Source organism: Peromyscus californicus, unplaced genomic scaffold (genome assembly GCF_007827085.1).
Source record: "Peromyscus californicus insignis strain IS unplaced genomic scaffold, ASM782708v3 Scaffold_1__1_contigs__length_55948999, whole genome shotgun sequence".
NCBI classification, from domain to species: domain Eukaryota; kingdom Metazoa; phylum Chordata; class Mammalia; order Rodentia; family Cricetidae; genus Peromyscus; species Peromyscus californicus.
The window spans coordinates 34,875,758-34,901,225 of record NW_026294492.1 but is presented as its reverse complement, the minus strand read 5'-3'; the positions used below and the strand labels follow the sequence as shown (position 1 = coordinate 34,901,225).

Sequence of the window (25,468 nt, the reverse complement as noted above, 5' to 3'; positions counted from 1 at the left end):
AGAAACAACAAACCATAAACAGTAGTACAGTTAGGTGGAGGAAATAATTCAAGAATATGTAAAACTAATGGTTAATTTGCTAATGGTAAAGAAAGATGACATTATATACGAGCAAACTTTAATTAAAGATATACTTAAATATGAAGACTAAAAGTTCACATGCTTTATAATAGAATTGGGAATTAAACCAGAAAAATACCATATGATATTCACCTACAAAACTGGAAATGTGCAAGATGAGAAAGGGGGGGGTCATTCTTGTATACTACAGGTATATAAATTGATACCATCATTGGAAGATAATTCGGAAGCGTTTTGGTTGATTTTGTTTATATATTTTGTTTTCATTCACATACTTACTTAAAAAAAATCCCAGTCCATGGCTAGAGAATTAGAGTAACTTTAAATGAATGGGGAATCTCTACCCCATAGGAACTTAGCACCAACAAAATACAACTCCTATTGATGAGCTTCCCAAGGATTTAGTGGTACTTGACTATAAAACAGACATCTGGCAACATCTGAATTGAATATACTGTCCCTGGAGTATAAAACCATGTAACAGCAACTTGGACTTTAATAAAAATGAGGTTGAACTAAAAAAAAAAAAAATTACAGAAAGCAACATTCACTCACTTTATAACTGATACACACATTTCACAGGTATTATTGTTCTGATGTCTTTTTCTTTAAGGGAAAAATGAAAACCTCACTTTCCCCAATGCCTCTCAAGGAGTAATCATTCTAGCTGGGCCAGCTGGCACATGCCTGTAATCCCAAAACACTGGAGGCTGAACCACACACGGGTTGACGATCTACAGCAAGTCCCTCTCTCTACAAAAGCAGCCAGTCTTCTCAAGTACACACGCACTGCTTTTGTACTTAGTCCACACACCATACCCACAGGCTGCACACACACACACACACACACACACACACACACACCAGCGCTAAGACTGCATGCATTCTTGTGCTGTATATCCTAAAGAGAAATGGCAATCCAGCTGTGGAACAAGGCTTTACTAATACTCGTTACACACTACTCTAAGTAGTGTCTAAGACTTTCATTATCTGCTAAATCAGAATGTTCTTCTGGAAATACTTTCAAACAAAGGTAGTCCAGCAGTACACAGCACTCAGTCAAGAACTAAACTAGTAACAAGTCTGACCAAGTGGGTGCGGCGCCACCAATGACAGTTAAGATGTTAGGACAGAGGAAGCCTCAAAATAGAGATTATAGAAGAAAGCAGCTTGTAATCAATTTAAGCTTCAAAAACAACACTGTTTAATAGCACATTCCCCTCGTGGGGTCATTCTTCCTTGGTAACATCTGCCTTAAATTAGGAGAGACAGTCATTTCAAAGAACTGACATGTATCAGTTGGGATTAGAGTGGGAACACTTGACCTGAAAGATAATTATGGAGTGGGAATTCAGTATTTTAAATGGGATAGCTTTTAAAATATAAAAATAAAAGGTCAAAATACGGGCTGGAGAGATGGCTCAGAGGTTAAGAGCACTGGATCTTCCAGAGATCCTGAGTTCAATTCCCAGCACCCATATGGTGGCTCACAACCATCTATAATAGGATCAGATGCCCTCTTCTGGCATGCCGGCATACATGCAGACAAAATACTGTATACATAGTAATTAAAAAAAAAAAGGTCAAAATACAAAACCATATAAATATCCCAACTTTGAATAACTATTACGACTGAATTTTCCTTTTTCCCCAGGTTGTAATACAGCCTGGCATGGCATGATTACTGGGCCTCCATCACAGTGGAAAGAAGGAATCCATGAGGCAGAGGAAATTGAAAAACACAACCGAGGGGCGGGCACGATGGTCAGCAGGTGAAGAAGCCCGCCGTCAAGACTGACATGAGTGTGATCCCTGGGACCCGAACGGTAAAAGGAGGTAACTCAGTCCCACGTTGTCCAGATTTCCATGTGTACTTTGTGGTATGCACGCCTACACACATAGACACACAAATAACATATACTGTAGCTAGAGTTTTCCAGCTGGCCCACAGTCAGGACAAATCTCTCCCACCCGCCAATGGCTACCCACTACAATATACAACAGAAATAGATAAAGTAATTATCATGAGAAGGTACCAAGTTTTGAATTCCAAAATGGACCTATTAAGAGAGAATATAAATTAATTGCATTTTTACTAAAGAGAACTAAATTCAAGTAAAATGAAGACAATACATGCCCACCAGGAATTGGTATTTGTATGAGTTTAGACAAAAGGCAACAAGGTCTAGGTGGTAGAAATGGACCATGCATGGTTGGGTACCCAGTACTTGACAGGAGGCATGGTGTCGACACACAGCTATGTGAAAACTATGGGTTAAAAAATCTAGAGATGCACACGGAGAAAGACAACACTTCAAACTGCAGGAAGAGGGCCTCTTCCTGTCTGCTGTTAAGGTTTCCTCTATAGCTCCAAGAGGTCCCCTCACTTTCTCCTTGTGACATCTGAGACTGAATGAATGCAGTGAGTGGGGGAAACATGGGAAGATCTAAGCAGTGGTGAATGACCTTGTCAACAGTGAGTAGTCTGCTTACTTCAGAAGGACTGCTGGCTACCCCCCTACTCTCATCACGGATGTTATCTCTAAGAGCTTACACGTTAAAACACAGCAAAAGGAAAAACAAAACAGAAAAACTCAAGAGCTGGACATGTACGCCAGCACTCGGGAGGCTGAGGAAGAAGGGCCATGAGCCTGAGGCCAGCCTGGATGCCACAAAGTCAAGTATGTCTCAACAACAAAAACCCAAGCAACTAAAAGCACAAAAAAAGTTAGCGATTATATATGGGATTTCATAGAAACCATCAAGAAAAATTAAGTAAGGCTCTATGTGCCAACAGGAGATGAAAATTACAAAGACAGGGAGAGTCTGAGCTCACAGAACAAAGACCAGAAACTATGTTAAAAAGACAAATGGGAAAGGGACCGACTCAAAAGAACAATGGTACGAAAGATGTGAGAACTGAAGTCAGAAGAAACTCAGGCGGCCATTAGACATTTTCACATGTAATGAGAGCTCTGGTTCGTGGAGGTACTGGAGAACTGCCAAAACCCAAGGTAGAAATACGGAGTACTGATGAGGACGGCGTGGGATGGAGACACTCGCGACTGTGGTACTACTCGTGCATCTTTATCATAATGCTTGGCAGCACCAACTCGGAGATATGATGCTCCATGACCCAGCTACCTTCCTCTAGAAGCACCAGTTTAGAGCAGTGTGCAAGATCCCTGCCGTAATACATTTTGAGATGTTGCAAATAACCAATACTTGAATGGTACAGTCACAAAATTGAATACTCTGTTTTTATTACTACTTAACAACTCTTTCTTGAAGAGGGATGTAGAAGAAATGTTAACAGGTTAAGTTTAAACTTGAAGGTAGGAAACACAATGTCCTCTCCATAATACACCCAAAAGGAAACATGGTGGGCGAATCTGTGGGGAAGGGGAGATGGTTTTGTGTTTGAGACAGGGTCTCAACTATATAGCTCCAGCTGGCTTCAAACTTGCCATCCTTTTGCCCCTGACTCTTGAACACGAGTGCGTGCTGCCAAGCCAAGCAGTGACAGTCATGATGATCTTTTAAGAACCCCACTTTGCCGGGCAGTGGTGGTGCACTTCGTTAATTCCAGCACTCAGGGAGTCAGAGGCAGGTGGAGCTCTCTGAGTTCGAGGCCAGCCAGGTCTATAGAGTGAGTTCCAAGACAGCCAGGGCTACCCAGCGAAACCCTGTCTAGAAAAACCAACCAACCAAAAAACACTTTTCTTTCCCCGGCTTCCATGGATCCCCAGACAGAGGTGGCCAACACCACTCACAACTTAGGCAAGGGCTTTTTCCAACAGTCCTTTCTCGTAAGAGGAACCATTTAGTTTCATCTGCCTCAACTACTTACGACAACCGACTTCCTAATTTCCGTCTTCTCAAAGTTAAATGTCTTTATTCACCTTTAAGTCACTTTTCAAGAGACAGAAAAAGGTGGACCTCTGAGTCTGAAGGCAGCCAGGGCTATGTAGTGAGACCCAAACATGAGAAAACAGAAGCACTCTGGAGTTGAGAATGAGTGGGCACGGAACAGCTTTTAGATAACACATTAAGGAGAGTTTAAGCTTTACATCTAGATCACATAGACATAAATCACCCAAAAAGGGGTAGGGGAGGGGACAAAAACAGACTGCAACTAAGCAGCACAACTCTTTCCTGTTACACTGAAGACCAAGGGTTCAATTCCCAGCAGAACAAAAGCAAATAAATACAAACCAAACCACTTACCTAGTCTTTTCTTTTGGGCTCAAATAAATACTCCCAGAGTTGGGGGTGGTGGTGGTGCAGAAACAATGAAATAAAATTACTTAGATTCTGGTCCTAATGATCACCACATCTGACTACCTTTTAAATACAATGCACACCAGGGATTCTTCAGCTTATGTATAAATCACAATGTAATTTTCACTGAACATTGTTTAGCTGCCTCTAGCAAACTTAGGGGATCCTAAATTTGAGGCCACTCAAGGCTGTATTTATCAAGACCACCTCAAAACGAAGTAACTTCCATCCTTAAGTGCACATCTTTTTCAAAATCCCTTGTGATGAAACGGTTAGTACTGGTTCTCAGGGACTATTATCTGAGCTGTGCACTGAACTAGCCACTTTTCATGAAAAAGCATTGTTAATGTCAAAGAATGACTGACAGGCTATGATTATTCAGGAGACATTTCCTCCACAATAAATGAATCAAGCATGTCACTCTAGGAAAACAACTGACAGTATTTGCTGCCAATAATAAAATTTCACCTTTCAAAAGAAAATTAAAATTCTGAAAACTCTTTCCAACACCATCAGCTCCATACCTTCTCAATACTTAAAATGTTTTTTAAAAAAACCAATTAGATTAGGAAATAAATTTAACTATTGCATAACGCAAAAGTCAGCATTCAATCAGTGAACTAGTATTTTCCAAAATGGCCAACATGCACAGGTAGAAATCTGACCAAAATGGAAGACTGACTCAAAGGACTTCACATTAACAGCACACAGAGTCTTCTCAAAGGAAGGCTTCGAACTTCACAATCTCTGTCCTAGCTCGGCATCTGCATGAGGTCAGATTTCAGCAAGCGCCCCAATGTGCCAGACTGCACACAAAAGGCAGAGGAAGAACCCAGTCCAATGCTGACAAGTGAAAACCGGTACCATATTTTATGTCACTTTCTCTGTTTACATTTGGACAATTATTTTTCATAAAACAATGTTATTTCTACTAACATGGGGCTTTACAGTTACATGCAAAAATGTCTGCTTAAAATTCCAATACAAAAATACCAATAGAATCCATAAAGCAAAAAGGTTTTGTGACATTTAAAATTTAAGATTACAAATGGGTCCAGTTTGCAAACAACTGGACTACAATACAAAGTCACAAGGTAAACATTAAACATGGATCCCTCACTGGGTTACACAGACACAGTGTTTCTACCACAGGACCACTAACCTCTCAAGAGCTGTTCTCCTCAAGTAGCAGTAACAGGTGGTTTGGAGCACAGAAGTTAACTAGTACTGCCCTGCCTGGTCTGGCCGATGTCATTCATCTATGTTCATATGAATATTTTCACAAATATGCCAATGATACATATTAAAAACCACAACCAAAGTTGCACTTTTATTTTTGAAAATCACACCAAAGAGTAGTATGTCACATTGTTTTAAAATCAAGTCTTTATTTAGGTAACAAGCTGGTTATGTTCACTGCATCGTATGAAACATCACAATACCATACTGGAAAGGTACTATCAGTACAGGGTCGGATCAGAGTGGTCAAGTTAAACATAAACCATTTTGCATTCTTCATTCCCCATCTTTTAACAACCCCCCAAACCCCAGTAAAGGGACAAGTAGTTTTTAACACCATCATGTAAAGCACTTTAACTTACAAGGCTAAAATCTAAAGAATAAATAAAAATATATCCTGGCAGTAATTCCTTTTAGAGCAAAAATCAGGTGCACAATAAATCAAGTGATCAGGAAAGCTGTCTGTATTCAAATGTGTGGCTCCCAGAAACAGCTTCAGGAAAACAATACAGAAATACCATGAATTCCATTTCACACAGGACCAGATGATGACTCACTTTTAACTACACACAAGGGCAACTACAACCTGCTGAAACACAATTAAAACAAAGAGGAAAATGTTTACAAAGCATCCACAACATGGAAACCATGTACAAATGGATACATTCAGTACTTCTCCCAACTCCATCAACTTCTTTTCATAAATATTTTACTCTTCACATTCAGAATTGAATTTCATACATGCAAAACTAAGGAAAAATATCCCAAGAATTCAACGTTATTGTAAAAATAGAACTAATTAATTTAAGTACCTTATGTGACAGCCACTCTGTACCGTGCCCAATGTTATAAAAGGAAAGGTTACTGAACCCATGAAAATATCTCTGTAGATTTCCTTAGATCTAAAATAGATACTTTTAAATGTATTTATAGTATTTCAATGTGATATTCTGAGCTTTTAAAATAACATAAACAGTTAAAAATTATACCAAATTACATAAAACTTGTATCTTAAAAGCTGAAAAATTAAAACTATAGGAACCCACATATAAAACAAAAAGAAAATCACAATTTACATTATAAAGGCAAATCTCATCAATTAAAAGAATTCGAAGCAGTAAGATGACAAAGCAAATTATAAATAGCCATAAATTAATTCATTTGGTTTCAAAAGATCTTCTAGTAAGAGTTGAAGGATGTAATAGACACATGCATAAAATTGTTAAGGGTTTATATTATTGCCAAACACCGTATCTTGAAGCAAGGCAACATTACAAAGTGAACATTATTGGAGAACTCAGTTTGGTAATACAAGGAAATTGGAAAAATTTAAATAACAATTAATAATAAATACATATCCTATAGTAATTGCTCAAATGAAATTCCAAGCCACAGAACTACAAAAGGCTTCCAACTTGGTGAACTGAAAAACTGGAACTTTTCTTACAATTCTTTACTCTTACATGCTTATATGTTGTGTTTTGTTTTGCTTTAAAAAAAAAAAACCCATAATGTATCTTCAGAGTATCGCTAACTATATTCCCAAGCACCTCAGGCACATTTGTTGATTTGTGGTAAATAATTCCATTTTTTTCTATGGCCAAAAATTCAATACAGTTGCAGGCAGATGCCTGAGGTTGGGAAAAATACTGTAGAGTCCGGGCAATGCTCTGAGAGGCGATTACCGGGAAACACAGGTGTGAACCATGATGGGAAATGCTAAGGGTTTTCTGCTCATGTCACAAAACAGTGGGAATCCACAAGAATATTTCCCCTTGTATTGAAGAAAATGTGATTAAAAGTTTTTCCCCCAATTTTCAGAAAAGTATTTTAGAAGGTTTATAAGGCTATCATGAGTCTTCTAGATCTCCAGCGCCCTACAAGAAGAGAAAAGGAAGAATATTGTTATTATGTACCCGTACCACTCAGGGTGGATTGACTTTCAAAAGAAAACAAATTAGGTGAACAAATTACCTTCCTTTCTTTGTTTGAAAAGGTCATTTGAACAGAGGTGTGTGTAATGTCTGATGTGTGCATACATGTGTATCTAATATAGACAACAGTTGGATTCCCCCCCCCCCCCCTCCACCTGATGGCCTTCCTTTCTCAAAATACTTTAAAAAAATATTCTGGCTTGGAAAAAAAATGTGTCAAACCATCAGCTACAACATCTGAAGATTCCAAACTTATAAATTATGGTACATTAAGTAACTTTAAACGCAGAATGTAGAATATAAAATAAGTTAATATATAGCCGAAAAAATTGTTTAAAACATTTTGAGTACTTACAGCACCCTTTATTTAAAATATCTATTTTAACCAAGGCAAAATTCAAATCTATTTTTAAGACAGTTAAGGATTCTTATGTTAATTAATGCCCGATGAATACTTATAATCAAACTGGAAAATGTTGCAACCTTTGAAATGCTCATGGGACGACAACTTTCTTAAACAGCTACACGTGCCAAATTATTTGAAAAGGAGTGGTAAAGAAAGGCAGTAGAACTGAGTCACTCTTGAGTAAGCAAGACATATATTTTTTTAATTAAAATGTTTTTCTCTTTTGTTTATAAAAAAACAGCTAAGCCAAAGTGTGCCGAATTTAATAGTTATAAATGAACTTAAATGAGTTTTCCAGTATCCCGAACCTGATTGTTAAATAAACAAAAATTAAAAAAAGTACAACATGCATAGATTATTCCACATCACATGCTTTATTTGGACTCAAACACTGATAATTTCATTCTAAACACTTAGTTGACATACATTTTTATATGTATAATAAGCTATACAGAATATACAAATGAAAACTATATGAGTAATACATAGTTCTTTTTTAAAATGTTTCATAAAGAATACAGAGAAAGGAAAAATACCACACATCCAGTATCTCAACAACTTCTAAGAAAATCAGACTACAAAGATGTAAATATAAACAAATCGAACAACACACAGATTATCAACTCTGGAAGAAAAGTTATAGGCCAGCAGCAGCTGTTCCTTGAAGAACTAAAATAGTAACTAAACACAAATGTATTCCAAAGCTAATTATGCATGTATGAGTATATAAAATAAGCAATGTAATTCTACAGTAACAAGGTTTTTCACAATGTACAATTGTCTTTCCAATCAGTAATCTCTAATCCTAGCTATTAAGAATTAACTACTGACTTTAATAACGGCAACCTAATTTCTGGCATACAATGTAAAATGACATATAACTTCATTAAATTCAAAATACTATAAATAGTCAATTTTAAACTATCATAAAGGTGTATGCAAAGGCCTTTAAAAAAACAAGGCTATAGGAATATAAGAAAACTAGTTTTCCAAGTTTCAAATAACAAAATGGTTATATAAATGCACACATTATACTTCCTAAGTAAAAACTGTCAAATCAAGATCACAAAAATATTACCCACAACAGGTCATATTTTTTCACCACTCATCTTTGTCCCTGCATCTTCATTACGGCTGTCTAATTCAGCAAGACCACTTTCTGATTCAGTGGGTCTCTCCTGCATTGGCACTGGGTGGCCAGCATCACTGTTCGAAGAAGTAGCTGCAGCAGCTGGGTCAGCCGGGCTCTCTTCTCCCTCTACTTTAGCTAGCCTGTAACTAGTCAGCATCTCCTCCAGAAGTTGTCGGTAGTTTCCCCTATGATTAATTCTCATTTGCCTGAGAGCTTCCACCAATTTCCCCTGTGATCCACTTTCCTCTGCTTCATCGGAGGCCTTTTTTTAAGATTTAAGACCCCAGTGTCAGTAGACAAACTAGGATATCACATGTATTTCATAACACATCACACAAAGCACTATTTTTTCTACCATAAGCAACATAGTTAAGCGAACATTTTCATTAAGTATCAGTTCTTACCTGTGCAGACTAATAAAAACTTTAACATCAAGTTATTTTTAGCCAATTACCATGAACTAGTTTATGTCTTATTCCAATTACCATTTGAAGATTAATCTGAAAAGGACTTTGCTTTTAGAATTCTTACACAAACATTTCCTAAAATAACTTACTTTTAAAAAAAATGCTGGCTACAACGATTTAGTTCAAAGAGAAAACAGCATTTTAAAGTGAGCAAAGGACAGAGGAGCAGCCATCAATGTTAGTTTCTTCATTTCTGCTAAGTGGTGAGTAGGAGAAGACACAAATGAACACTACAAAATCTAAACTGGATTCTTTTAGAGATTTAACAACTTCTGAAACTAAATGTTTTATTTTCGCCTTAAAATACAGTATTTTAATAAAGCCACCTCTAGATAAAATACATTATTTTAAACACTAAACATTGAAATTCCATGGGTTTTTAAAATTATGTCTACTTAAGCTTCTTAGCAGAGAAGGATCTCCTTATCTGTGCTGATGAATAAAGCTGATAACGTGAACTCGACAGCCATTCACACCCCTCATGTGCACCATCATGACAGCCACACATACCCCTCATGTGAACCATGACAGTCACACACACCCCTCATGTGCACCATCATGACAGTCACACACAACCCTCATGTGCACCATGACAGTCACACACACCCCTCATGTGCACCATCATGACAGCCACACACACCCCTCATGTGTACCATGACAGCCACACACACCCCTCATGTGCACCATCATGACAGCCACACACACCCCTCATGTGCACCATGACAGCCACACACACCCCTCATGTGCACCATCATGACAGCCACACACACCCCTCATGTGCACCATGACAGCCACACACACCCCTCATGTGCATCATGACAGCCACACACACCCCTCATGTGCACCATCATGACAGCCACACACACCCCTCATGTGCACCATCATGACAGCCACACACACCCCTCATGTGTACCATGACAGCCACACACACCCCTCATGTGCATCATCATGACAGCCACACACACACACCCCTCATGTGCACCATCATGACAGCCACACACACCCCTCATGTGCATCATCATGACAGCCACACACACACACACCCCTCATGTGCACCATGACAGCCACACACACACACCCCTCATGTGCACCATGACAGCCTCACAAACACGCCCCTCATGTGCACCATCATGACAGCCATGCACACACACCCCTCATGTGCACCATCATGACAGTCACACACACACCCATCATGTGCACCATCGTGACACACATACCCTCATGTGCACCATGACACACACACACACACACACACACACACACCCTTCACATGCACCATCATGACACACACACACACCCCTCACGTGCAACATCATGACACACACACACACCCTCATGTGCACCACCATGACAGCCACACATACACATGACCCTCATGTACATGACAGCCACACACACCCCTCATGTGCACCATGACACACACACACACACACACACACACACACACACACACACACACACGCTCATGTGCACCATCATGACAGCCTCACACATGTCCCTCATGTGCAACATCATGATAACCTCACACATGTCCCTCATGTGCAACATCATGATAGCCACACACACATGCCCCCTTTATGTATACCATCATGAATGAGTCATATCATGCATTCTTTCCAAAATGTGCAATAGGAACCTAATAGTGCTGGCTCCCTATGTTCCAGAAAACAGGAATGGAAAAATAAGCTAGTGGAACCACGAGAGAACAGTCATGCAAGTTCAGAAAATAGGCTGGGCTATAGGAAAGCTAGCTAAGGCTTGACAAAGTTGTCAAGCACAAAAAAAATGCGAGCTTTATTATGGTCATGACTTGATTGTTTGAAAACAACAGTAATAGTTATTTCAGGAACAAATAAGAAATCTTAGATATGGCATTTCATGGCATTATGACACCAATACCTGTTTCGAATGGGCAACTGACGTACATGCAGAGTAGCTACCCTGGTTTCACTGTACAATCACTCACGAAGCTTTTAAATTACATAGACACAAAGCTGTATTTGAAGATACCAAGCTCAGAGGCCCTAGGTATTTTATAATTTATTTTGTAACTCTGATATGCAGTCATGGCTTTCAAACCTACTTCAAGTTGGACTGGGGTAAGGCTGTTTGTTCTATTAAGAGTCCACTGTGGTGGGTTATAGGAAGTCCTTTATACTGAAAATACTCTGTCTGCTGCTACAGGAGCAGCAGCTTTGTAAGAATATGTTTGTTTTTTTTCTTTTAGTTTTTCCAGACAGGGTTTCTCTGTGTAGACCTGACTGTCTTGGAACTCAGTTTGTAGACCAGGGTGGTCTCAAACTCAGAGATCCACCTGCCTCTACCTTCCAAGTGTTGGAATTAAAGGCCTACACCAACCCTGCCTGGGGAAGGAGTATTCATCTTTTTAAAAATTCACTAAATCAAACTAGTAAATTTAAAAAAAAAAAAGGGGGGGGGACTATTTATAATGTCTGGCATCACAAAGTCACTACACTAAAATGATGACCAAATTTTAAAAATTTAACAAAAAAAAACCATTTAGCTTTATAGGAAATTGCATTTTCCACTGTTCTGAATACATGATGAGCAGTAACTAAAACATCTTCCCCAGCGAGTACAGCTCTCAAAGCACTATTATGTAACTCCCTCCCTATTTTGCTCATGTCACAAGAAGTGATTATCTAGGTTGTGCTTTCTTTACTTCAACTTTAAAAAGTTCATACAGTACACCTGTAGCTATTAGAATAATTAACCCCATCTTGCAGGCTTTCCAGTCTTCCTAATTAGAATGCACACTTTTTTCATACTCTTTCCTACATCCTTCACACCACTCAGGAGGGAAAACCAACATCTATGCTAAGAACTTTACAAGGTCATTCAATCTTCACAGGCACTCTCTGAAATAACACTCTGTCACTCTATAAATGAAGAGATTTGTCCTTTGTGTTAATAACGAAGGGCAGAGTTCAGATCTGTGACAAGTATAGCCAACATCAATCTGAACACTCCAGCAAACGCATTATCGTGAATTCAGTTTTACATGAGAAATGTTCCAAGTATCTAGACACTTATTTAAAATGGATGTTTAAGAGGCTGAAGAGATAGCTCAGCAGTTAAAGAGAAGTGGATGCCCTTCCAAAGGACTGGGTTCGATTCCTAGCATCCACATGGTGGCTCACAACCATGTGCATCCAGTCCCAGGAGATCCAATGTCATCTTTGGTCTCCTCAGATACCAGGCATGCATGTGGGCAAAGACATGCAGGTGAAACACCCATGATTTAAAAAAGAAAAATTGTTTACAGGAATCTGAAGGGATGGCTCAGCAGTTACAAGTGACTGCTGCTCCCAAAAAGGGCTGGAGTAAGGTCTGTAGCTCCAGTTTCAGAGGCTCTGACCCTCTCTTCTGTCCTCAGACACTGCATTTCCATGGTGCACTTAATATACATACAGACAAAACACTTACATACATAAGAGTCAATAAATCTTTATAAAAACTTTATTCTATGCAAAAAAAGACACTGTGAGACAACAATGAACTTTTCTTAACTGCTGTGTCATCTAGACAACACAGTTTAACAATCAAATAACTTATACAGAAACACCCTTGGCACTGGAGAGGGCCTAGCAGCTCAAGCCTGAGGACCTGAATTTGGAGCCCAGTATCCACAGAGGAGCCAGGTGTGGCAGTGTGCATGCCTGGAACTCCACTGCTGTGAGACAGGAGGATCACTGGGGCTTGCTGCCTGCCAACCTAGTGCTGAATTCATTAAGACACCCTGTTTCAAAGGAATAAAGTGGGAAGTGACAGAGCAGACCACCTGACAGTCTCCTCTAGAATTCCACACACACAACACGTTCATACACACCCCCCACACCAACACCCTTTTCCTACCAAATAAAACCTAAGACCCTAAGGAAGTTGGGTAAAGAGCAAATGGGGCAATGAAAGCTAAGCACACTGAAAAGACTAACTAGCAGGCTGCTGAGATGGCTCAGTGTTAGGTAAAGGCTCTTGCTGCAGAGCCTGCCATCCTGAATCATGATCCCCAGAAACCACAGAAAGCACAAGCCTATAGCAATACCAGTGTACCCAGGGAGATAGAAGGCCAAGACAGGACAACGACTGGAAGCTTACAGGCCGCCTAGCCTGGCAGACACAGCGGAGAAACAAAGAGACCTTGTCTCCAACACGGAAGGCAAGAATGGGCATCTGAGGTTGTCCTGACTTCTACATGCCTACATTCTCACTGATTCATAACCTCAAAAACTAAAAGGTGGAGAGCAACTGAGGAAAATTACCTAACCTGCAGCATGTACATACATGCATGCCTAACTGCACACCCCCACAGTAACAGCACACACAGCACACACCAATACACAGGAAATACAGACTATCACATAATTAGCAACCTTTGACCTTTTGAGTGTGAACCTCACCTATAAGAGCTGAACTCTCTCTCCAGTCCAGCAATCTTTTTATTGTAGGTGTGTGTCACTCCTCAGATGCCATCACTTTATTGGAGAAAGTATCTGCTACTTGGACCCGAGGCTCACCGATTATGCTAGGCTGGTTGGCCAGTGAGCCCCAGTCACCTTATCTCCAGCTCTCCGGTGCTGGGAATACAAGTCAAGTACCACATGCCTGGATTTTTACATGGGAGCTGGGGGTTGAACTCAGGTCCTCATGCTTCTGTGACAAGCACTTTACCAACTAAGCTACCCACCCTGCACCTACTATCTCACTATTTTATAGTCTTTGTGTTTGTTTCTATCTGTGCATGCATGTGACTGAGGAAGACATTAGACACTGACCTCCACCTGCATATGCATGCCTGCCTTTTCATGCCTCAGTGAACATGAAGCTGACTGGCTAGCAAGCTCCAGGGATCCTCCGGTCTCCACCTCCACTCAGACTCCCTTTTAAGGTTATTTTAAAGAACACTAGATCAACTATTTGAAATGCACAAGACCCTGCCCTAGTCAAAAAGGGGTTTTGCTGCTGTTTATTAGTTACACTGGGGACAGAGCTTAGGGGTTTGCATCTACCATGGAGCTACATCCATCCCTCCCAGCAAGCTTGTACTGAGCTTTCCTTACTGATTGCTGCGGGTGCTGGGGTTAGTCAAAATAAACCAGACTAAGCCCCGGGACTCACAATCAACTGTAGCATGAATCTTAAAAATTCTTATTAATAAAATCAAACCTGAGGCCAGTTATTGGGGTGAACACTGGATGATCAGAGAGACAGAACAAGCCACAGCTATCTCACCTTGCCAATTCCTCAGTTGGTCCTGTTTCCTCAGACTGGAAGCTTCTGTGTCCTCATCCCAATGGCTCTCAACTGAACTGCTGCTAGAAGCCTGAATGCTTAACCAGTCAAATGTTTAAGTTTCTGGTCCTCATGCCTTATAAACCTTTCTGCTTTCTACCACCACTCCCTGGGATTAAAGGCTGCTTTCTGGGATTAAAGGCGTGAGTCACCATGCCTGGCTGTTTCCAATAAGGTCTTGAACTCACAGAGATCCAGAGGGATTTCTGTCTCTGGAATGCTAGGATTAAAGGCATGTGCTAACATTTTCTAGCCTAAATATCTTGTGGCTTTTCTGTTCTCTGACCCCAGATAAGTTTATTAAGGTACACAATATTTTGGGGAACACAATACCACCACAATCAACATTTTAGAAAAAGGGAAAGGGTGTAATCCCAGGCCCTGGCTACTTTAAGAACATCTTATGCTAAAATGTAGGTTTACTTCCAGATGTTATGGTATATGGCAGAATCCTTTAGCAATTATTCTTGGGAGTGGGAACACCGGCTCCTTTAAGGAACTGATGAAAACCACCGAGATATTTGTTAATAAAGAAGGTACACATATGGACTGTGAAAACTGTCTGGGTATTGTGAACCCTGCATCAACAGTCCCTAAGACTTTCACAGACTTTTGTTCTTCAGTAAGGAACTTACCATTATTGTCTGCACTAGTAAGACTGAACATACCTAAAACGTTAACTAAAAAGAACACTGTTAAGAAAACAACCTAAGAGCCTTTTATGCCTTCCTTAAGCTTTATGAATATCTTTAAATTATTAAATCTCTGGCTGATAGCCAACTGGACTTTTGGAATACACTTATTGCCTCAATTTTCATACACTTATTATCTTAATTTTTCTAGTTTAAACATAAAACATAAAAAAAATCTAAGAATAAGGTATGGCTGTACATGCCTATAGTTGTAGCACTTGGGAGATGAAGGGGCCAGGTAGAAAGATCAGGAGTTCAAGGGTAGCCTCAACTAAACATTGGAGGGCATCCTGGGCTGCACTGAGGCCTTGCTGCAAACAAAGTAGCTTACCCTTTAACGTACTTCTGAACACTCTCTTCTGTATTCTACCACACTCTTGCTCCTCTGCCTCCTGTTGACATTTTCTGTATTTGTGGAGGGCTCAGAAGCGTTTATGAAATACAACTGTGCCTATCTGCTGACTGTAATTCATTGATTTCAGGACTAAGGATGTAATTAAATGCTTGGATTTTCATCACTCTTTTGCTTCTCTGGTTTTCCTGTACATTTCTGTCAGTGGCTACTTGTTCAACATAGGTGTGGACTATTCTGAAAGAGTATGGTAATCTTCTCAAAATAGGATTCTTATATTTTTGGTTGTGAGCCTAGCCTTTAACGGCTGAGCTATCCCTCCAGCCCCAAAATAGGATTCTACTCAGAAAAGCCAGTTTTTATAGTGAAGAGCAAGTTTCTCTAATCTAGTATATATTAGCTCTATCTATATCTATCTAATAGATATAGATAATAATCTATCTAATAATAATGAATTTAGACTAATTATTTGATCTCTACAATTATTTCACACCTACTTGACTTCTAGAATCTCCAGTTTACTACTATAAATGTTAAAATGACAGAACTGTCACAGATGGGCTAGGGATAGAGACAGGGTCAGAATATGTGCCTAGCATGTATAAGGTCCTAAATTCAATCCCAGCAGGTGGATGGAATGTTTACAGGTAATGGTTTTAATCTATCATACTTAAGGCTCCTAATAAATAGTATGGTTCTTCACTCAACAGTTCAAAAGGCCACTCTCTTGGCAACAGCTCTGAAACCATTTCCACTATTATTTCTCACCACAGTAGTTCTCTGCTCTAGCTGATTAGACACACACACACACACACACACACACACACACACACACACACACACACAGAGCCTTCCCTCCCCCACAAAAAACCCTTGTACTCTGATCCTGCCTTTCTCCTTCCTCATCTTGTCTCTTCAAATGGATGTATATTTATACCCCCTTCTTGAACTATTTGGGTGCTGGAGACTGAACTCAGAACCTAACATGTACTAAGCAAATGCTCTCCCCCAGGGATACAGCTCCAGCCTATCAAATTCTGTACTGTATCATTCTTTACAAACTACATGACATACATTTTTCATTTACTTATATGTGTGTAAGTATAAGATAAACAGCCTAAGCATTTGTATAGGATCACGCTTCTTCCTCCACAATTCACTAGGTTTGACTGGCAGTTTAGTTTGGTAAGATCAATGGAAAGCGTATACATAGATAACTATGTAATTATAAATCTATGTAGCCATATAGAATCTTACTTAAGAAAAGTATTACAGCTTATGCATTTACCCTCAATCACAAGCTTCTGTTGCCTACTTTAACTTTAAAGTAGCTATCATGTATAATTATTTACTCTTTAAAAATTCAAGTCACCTCTGGTATATATTAAAAAGAAACGCAGAGATAGTGTTTTCCAACTCTTGTTAGAAGCAAAAGATTTCCTGAGGAAATAAGAGATTCAGTAGGCTATCCTATTTTTTTTTTAAAGGATTGCCCACCAAAGTTATACTCTGAAATACCTGAGGAAGGGAGCATGTCCATGGCTAACCGTCACTGACTACATTCTGAAGGCTTATTCCTGACAGAGGTGGATGCACCATGTGGCATTTACAACAGAGCTATGATCTCTCAGAAGTACAGCAAACTTTAAGTTGTCAATATCCTTTACAGATCTGTCTCTTTCTCTGAATTCCTCACATCTGTACTTTTTTTTTTTTTTTTTTTTTTTTTTTTTTTTTTGGTTTTTCGAGACAGAGTTTCTCTGTGTAGCTTTGCGCCTTTCCTGGAACTCACTTGGTAGCCCAGGCTGGCCTCGAACTCACAGAGATCCGCCTGGCTCTGCCTCCCGAGTGCTGGGATTAAAGGCGTGTGCCACCAACGCCCGGCTACATCTGTACTTTTATATTAAGGCTCAAAGTTTTGGATATAATTCTTTAATACTTTGAGGTAGGACCGAGTCACAAAAGAAAGATTCAGAATCACTACAATAGAGTAAGTATGCATTGTTAAAGCAATGTCATTTTTATTCAACTCACTAAAACTGCATTAATAGTGAAATATTTTATTATTATTTGTTTTGGCTTCGTTTGGATACAGAGCCTCACTATGTGATGTACCTCTGGCTGGACTCAAATTCAAGAGATCCACCTGCCTCCGGAGTGTGGGATTAAAGGCATCATACTACACTTGACATTACACTTAGTAAGAGACTGTATTTATGCAATAAGGAATCCTAGAAAAGCAATGCAATGAAGACAACAAAAATCCTTCTATGTACTGGCTACTGTATCTACCAAGTGAAGTGAGCCTGCAGATATGGAGGTGAGTCTATTTCTTCTCAAGGAATTTCATTACCAAGTATGGCTCCTTTAAACCTTTAAAGATATTAAAACTTACATCATTTATTTTTAGATACCCCCCAAACTTGAAAAACCTACCACAAAATATTTATATTTATATCTGACTAGCTTTAAAACTGAGTCCAACTATAAACGGGGGCAAAGTTTCCTCTTCTGCTCTGAGTATGAAAAGCTATACAAAGGGGCAAGGTGCCGCTCATCATTTCTAGGGCCAGCAGGGTAAGAGGTAAAGGAACGGAGCTCAGCTCTGCATTCACACAGTCACCATGCATCACGACTAGACAAAATATCTTCAAGCACCTCACCCGGGTAGATAGGGGCACCGAGAGAGTAACTTACTAACCTCTGGTGCTGGTAAACTCCTTATTCAAAGCACAACCCTGCCTCAAAATTAAGGTATGAGGAAGAGGAAGAAAGGCAGAGACAGAGGGAGAAAACAGAGATAGCCCAAACAAAAAAGGTGATCTGAAAAATTAAAGTGACAACACAAAGCTATCCATAAATCAGCATTTGATGTCTGCAATACATTTTCTAAAACTTCAAATAACTCCTTAAAATGGCAAACAGTAGTCAGTTATTATACAGACATCACTATGTGAATTATTCATATCTAGTATTTATATTATAAAACTACTTTAAATCATTAAGAAAATGAACTACAACTTACCCCATCACTGTCTCTGTGTGGATTCAGTCTACTATAAACAGCTTCAATAACATTGCGCCTAAAAAGATACGTTTTGATTATGTACAATTTTAAGCTCATATTCCAAATATGTTGCCCTGACTACAGAAAGAACTGTCATGCTAAATATTTGCAGAGAACTGTAAATATACTGCCCTCCACCCCAGAGACAGGGTTTCTCTGTGTAGCCTTGACTGTCCTGGAACTCTCTGTATATCAGGCTGGCCTTGAACTCAGAGATCCGCCCCCCTCTGTCGCTGGGATTAAAGGCGTGCGCCACCACCACCCAGCCACTCATAATTTCTTGATCTTATAAAATCTACTAGTTCTTATTAAGCAAAAAACTTATCTACAAAGGATATATTTCTTAAAAAGAAAAAAAAACATAAATCCTGGGCTGATGAGATGGCTAAATGGGTAAAAGTGTTCTCGACCAAGCCTAATGATGTGAGTTCAAAACCTAGAACTCACATGGTGTCAGGAGAAAACTAATTCTGCCAAGGCTGCACTGATACATGCATGGTCGCCCACACCCCACCCCTGCACACAATCTTTTCAGATGAAATGTTTCACCTTTAGATAAATGATCTCCTTCTGCTTTGTTATTTTACTGAAATGATGAATTACTGATTTACAATGAATTCAAAATCAGCTCTTTTGTTCTACTTACTTGCCAGCGAGCCCTCCCCCAGGAGGTAAATTTGGGATATTTTCTGCAGACAAAATGCGCATGACATGGGCAAGATCAGGCATTCCTTCCTCCCCAGACTTCTCCATAATTTCTGAAAGTTTAGGAACAGGACATAAGAAGTCATCGACACAAACACGGTCACTCAAACATAGTTTCATAAAATATAAAAGAATTCAATGTCCAGCGATAAGAAAACAGTAGAGAAAAAAAGGAAAGAGAAAAAAAAAGAGTAAAGAAAAACAGCTGGGCAGTGGTGGTGCACGCCTTTAATCCCAGCACTCAGGAGGCAGAGGCAGGCGGATCTCTGTGAGTTAGGGGCCAGCCTGGTCTACAGAGTGAGTTCCAGGATAGCCAGGGCTGTTACAGAGAGAAAGCCTGTCTCGGCAAAGAAAAATGTCAGTGATCGAGTCAGTGAGTGACATGGTTCCTACCCAATCAGAAGGCTCCTCACACACACAGTAACTAACTCATGGGCGAACACTACATACAGCACATGTGTAGGGCAGCTCAGAGTCAGGGTCCGGTTCCCTCTTGACTGCTCTCGACCTCCCTTCTTAAGCCAGGGTCTCTGACTGGACCTACAGTTTATCTGCCTTTCTTTGCCCTCTGTCCCTCTACTGCTGGGGACGCACCACCTTGCCTGGCTTTGACATGGTGCTGGGGGTCTGAACTCACAGCCTTACGCTTTTGTGATAGGCACTTAACCAAATTAGCAATTTTTCCAGCTGAGAAAAAATTTAATTTTATGTAAAAATACTATAACACGCCGGGCGGTGGTGGCGCACGCCTTTAATCCCAGCACTCGGGAGGCAGAGGCAGGCGGATCTCTGTGAGTTCAAGGCCAGCCTGGTCTCCAAAGCGAGTTCCAGGAAAAGCGCAAAGCTACACAGAGAAACCCTGTCTCGAAAAAACCAAAAAAAAAAAAAAAAAAAAAAAAAAATACTATAACACAATAATGTAAGCTGAGGACTGTGGTATAACGCCTGAAATCCCAGCAGTCTGGAGGCAGAGGCAAGAGAATCAGAATGGCCTGGGCAAAAAAATGAGGTCAAGGCCAGCCAGTTAGTGAGATTGTCTAAAGTCATTATGGGAAAACAAAACCAATGGTTGCATAATAATCATAAAAAAATGAAATTTTAAGTCATCTTTATACATTGACACTTAAATACTTATGTTCTATAGCAATGTAAAGAAAATGAATCATGGTACTTGTAAAACAAAAACTTTACATTTTCCATTTTTACATGTAACACAGAAAAGAAAAAATGTACAACTTGTAAAATAAAAACTTTACATTTTCCATTTTTACATGTAACTTACAGAAAAGAAAAAATGTAAAGCATGTGTGTATGCATACATGTGCATGTTTATACGTGTGGAGGCATATATCGAGAATGAAGACTGCTGTGGTTTTGGAAGGGAGGGAGGTGGAAGGGGAGAGCAGGACTGTCAGCTGAGGTGCCAGTCCGGCTAGCTGGCTTGCGGGGGAGATCCCTGCCCTCCTCCCAGTTGCTGGTATCACTGGTGGGCTCTCACAGGCACCCAGCCACTCGGCTTCAGCTGAACCCCATCCTCATGCAGCTAGCACAGCAAGTGCTTTCACTGCTGAGCCCACTCTCTAAAGCCCACCTCTCTAAGACAGTCCTGCTTACAGCCCAGTCTGTCCTGGAACTCCAAGTAACTCCTCCTGCCTCTGCTCCAGGGTGGGCTCCTAGTCTCAGGACCTCTCCTTTTCCATCAGACAGTGATCTAACCAGCCTACCCACATACGTACGAGGGAAACACTGGAGCACTGAGTCACACCCCCAGTCCCAGGAACTCACTTCAAGAAAAATCTTTCAATCTCATTGTTAAAGGTTTTTATTGTACATGTATGAGTTATCTTGCCTACATCTGCAGGTATGTCTGTTCACCACATGTATGCCTACTGCCCACAAGCAAGAAGAGAGTGCCAGATCCCCTGGAACTGGAACTACTGGAAGTTGTGAGCTGCCATGTGGGTACTGGAAGCTCAACCCAGGTCCTTTGCAGGAGCAGCAAGTGCTCTTAACTACTGAACCATGCCTCCAGCCTGTTTTATTATATGGGTCTGCATGTGGGTACTACTTTTAACACACACAAAAAAAACAGTGTCCTAAGTCTCTCAAGATACAAAATACCAACCTTTATCATGCCTCACAAGATTCTGGCCTTGGCCTTAGAATCCACCACTTCCTTTTTATTAACTCTATCATGACTCCCTTCCTTCTAAGTTTCAATCCAAACATTCTCTGCAGCCAGGTCTTTACATGCACTCTCCTGGAGTTTCAAATGCTTTCCCTGCCAATCCTGTTCATCCTTTGGTTGCAACATCAATGTTACTTTTTTTTTTTTTTTTTAAAGATTTTATTTATTAATTATGTATACAGTGTTCTGTCTGCATGTATGCCTGCAGGCCAGAAGAGGGCACCAGATCTCATTACAGATGGTTGTGAGCCACCATGTGGTTGCTGGGAATTGAACTCAGGACCTCTGGAAGAGCAGTCGGTGCTCTTAACCTCTGAGCCATCTCTCCAGCCCCCAATGTTACTTTTAAAATCCTTCATTGACCTATACCCAGAATAGACAGATACACTGCTTTATACTCCTATCTACAGGATGTTTACTGGGGCAGACTGTGTTGAAGCCTTGGTCCCTAGGTAGTGACACTATTAAAAGCTGAATGAACTGTGAGAATCCAATCAGCTCATAGGTGAGTGGGTTATCACAAAGTGATGCCTAGCTGGAGGAAGGAGGTCACTTGAGGGCATGCTTTGGAAGGATAAATCTTTCCCTTGCAATACCAGCACCCTTGCCCCCTTGTTTTATAGTCCATGAAGCATGTTCCTGCTTCCTTGGTATTCTGCCTTGCTTCATTCAGGTCCGATGGAGCAGTAACCACGGGCCAAAACTCTTCAACCCAACTAATAAATATCTTTTCTTCTTTCAACTGTTTATCTCAGGTATTTTTAGTGATATAGATAGACAGACAGACAGACAGACAGACAGACAGACAGATAGATTTGGACCAGGCCATTTCTGTAGTGGGACAGTCCCGGGCACTAAGATGTAAAGTGGTGTCTCTGATCTCTTAAGTCATCATATGCAGTATCTGTAACACTACGTGGAGACAAATCTCCCCAAACAAAACCCACTGCAGTCTGGTGCATTATCAGTCAGTCTTCATACCTTTCACTAGTGACATTTCAGCCCAAGTCACCACTACCATCTGGCAAAGGCATTAAGAACTACACACTGGTCTCCACCCCAAAACACCTTTAAAGGAGGGAAACTTATTCTTCTCACATCGATACTGACCTAAGATAGCATATCATAGGCAGATGGGCATTTATTGTTGGAGCTCCTGTTTTAATATAATTGCTTCCACTGAGAACATTTTAAAAGAATCATCTGATAAGGAAGAATATTTTTTTTCTTCCCTTCGTGAACTGGAGAAAAGGAAAATAAAGACTCCTTACCTTCAACCCGTGATTCCAAGTGCTTATCCAACTCTGAATCTTTCCTCACTGCTTCATCTGAGACCTTGGGGGCATTTGAAAAGCAAACTAATACAATACTCATGTTATCTCGACTTCCCTGTATATTAAAGAAAGAAAGGGGAAATTGTTTCTATGTTTCAACAATTGGCTATTTAGTTCCAGAGTTACTCTAAGCCACCCAGAATGTATACCTTAGATAATCTTATTTCAAAGAATTATTTAAAATACAATCAGAAGGAACAAGGTGTCTAGGAATGACTATAAATGTAGCTATTCTTGGATTTTATTCTGTGTAACTATTTTTACCCACCAGCTCACAGCCTGAGAAATGAAGACAACTTCACACCTACACATTTGAATGTCTTTTTCATTCAAAATTGCATAATCCTAAGGGCCACTTAAGCCTAAAACACCCTTTTAAACATCTGGAAAATCTCATGCTGTCAATATCATACAACTCTAACTCAACTTTGCTGAAAATCTGATTATCATGAAACTCAAGAAGCTACATGGTAGAAGGAATCAACTCCCCAAAGTTATCCTTTGACTTCCACACGTGCACCGCACACTCATCCACACACACACACACACACACACACACACACACACACACACACGTACTATAAATACATGAAAACATAAACATTTGATGGGCATCGCATGCGAGAAAGAAAATAATTTTTCAAATGATTCTGAAGTTACACCAAACAATGTGATATGCTTGGATTACCAAGTTATAAACACCTGGGCAACAGAGTTTTTTGCTTTTACTCTGTTTTAGAGACAGGGTCTCAAAGCTTGCCTTGAATTTGCAATCCTCCTGCCTCAGCCTAGCAAATGCTGAGATTGCAGGCACATGCTAACTGAGTCAATATGGGCAACTTTTTAATTACAGGGTGTTTAGAGAGCAGTTAAAACAGTTTGTTTCACGTAAGGATAAATTTTACTCCTCCTTTTATTTATGACCTTACAAATTATATTTAGAAGAAGTATAGAATACATTTTTAAAATGTCATGACTGAACAATAAATTAAAAATCTTCTTTCTACTCTCTCTTTAGGTATATAAGTGAGTATCTTAACATACAAAACTGTTAGGATTCTTTCCATCGATGACAGTGTCAAGCTCTTTGTTTTGAGATAGTGTCACTATGTTATACAGTCTAAGCTGGCCACGAAACTCATGCTTCTCCTGCATCTACTGCTGAGGCCCCAGGAATGTGCTACTAAGCCTAGCAAACACTCTCTTTTACGCTCCCCCCCCCCCCCCCCGCCCCCGCCCTTCAGTATTCTAAAAGACTCAATCAGTGGAAGTGGTAATCAGTTTCACTTGATAATGGGGCTTGCCCAGCGAACTGAAAGAAGTCAAGGTTACATCCACTCTAGCTGTCTCTGTCATTCTGGCCAGAATTTACACCAGCATTCCCGGATTCCGACCTGCCACCTTTTGAGAATCCACGTATGACCAAACAGACAGGCAGCCTTAAAGAGTAACTGCTTCCAGCTTCCAGTGTAATGGGAGCAAGTCTGAAGGGGTGAAAGGCCTTCTCTAGACTCCACAGTCTTTCTACAGACTCCTGAGCTTTGGTAGAAATATATACACAGATGTAAAGTGTCTAGAAACCAGGACTCTAACACTGACCAAAGTAATTTCATTCTTCAACAAAACCTAGCAGCTTTTATGACTTACTATTAGAAACAATGCATTTGGTTATACGACTATACATACAAGTGTATCACATGAATATAGTTAAAGCAAACATTGTTTAATCTGAAGAAAACTAAACTATACAATAGACATTGAAAACATCAACCATTGCTATGATTTTTAAGACAATTTTATGGACAGATAGAAGTGTTGGCAGACACTTAGGAATAGTGTCTTCTAACCATTTCCTATTTTGTAACAGCAAAACATTATTAAACAGTTCCTAATCAATATGCTAGCTATAAAAGCTCCACTTCATCTCTATCAATTGTAAACTATAGACCCTATCATTTATAAAAATGAATTTACACTTAGTCCCCAGTCATGTGTGATTTCAATGCTGCTTCTATTTCCAAGGAAAGATGACTCTTCCTAAACACAAAGCACAGGTGTTTCACAGCAGCTGAAAAAGATCCTTCCCGTTCTCCTGTTTATTAGAGACAAACCATAGTCACATGGTTACATAATCAATATAGTGTTCATTAAGCCCAAGGTTGAAATTGGTTTTTATAAAAATCTATCAGGAACAACAAAAAAGATTAGCTATTTAAAAACTTTATTTCAATACTCTTTCTTTTATACTTCTTCAGTAGATAGCTATAATACACTGAA

General features: G+C 39.9%; 1 protein-coding gene across 4 annotated transcripts in view; it reads right to left on the bottom strand.

Moving 5' to 3' along the window:
• Ppm1b (protein phosphatase, Mg2+/Mn2+ dependent 1B) overlaps positions 1-25,468 on the bottom strand; it is a 67,490-nt gene that overhangs the window by 1,374 nt on the left and 40,648 nt on the right. For 2 of the 4 annotated variants that reach the window (XM_052746458.1, XM_052746459.1), the window contains exons 3-5: positions 23,129-23,246; positions 19,611-19,722; positions 18,923-18,980 (exon numbers count right to left, since the gene is read on the bottom strand). In XM_052746458.1, the coding sequence (XP_052602418.1) occupies positions 18,923-18,980; positions 19,611-19,722; positions 23,129-23,246 (288 nt within the window). Of the gene's footprint in view, positions 1-5,730; positions 7,479-8,292; positions 9,336-18,922; positions 18,981-19,610; positions 19,723-23,128; positions 23,247-25,468 lie in introns of those variants that run through there. The other 2 variants (XM_052746460.1, XM_052746457.1) reach the window with 2 other exon arrangements.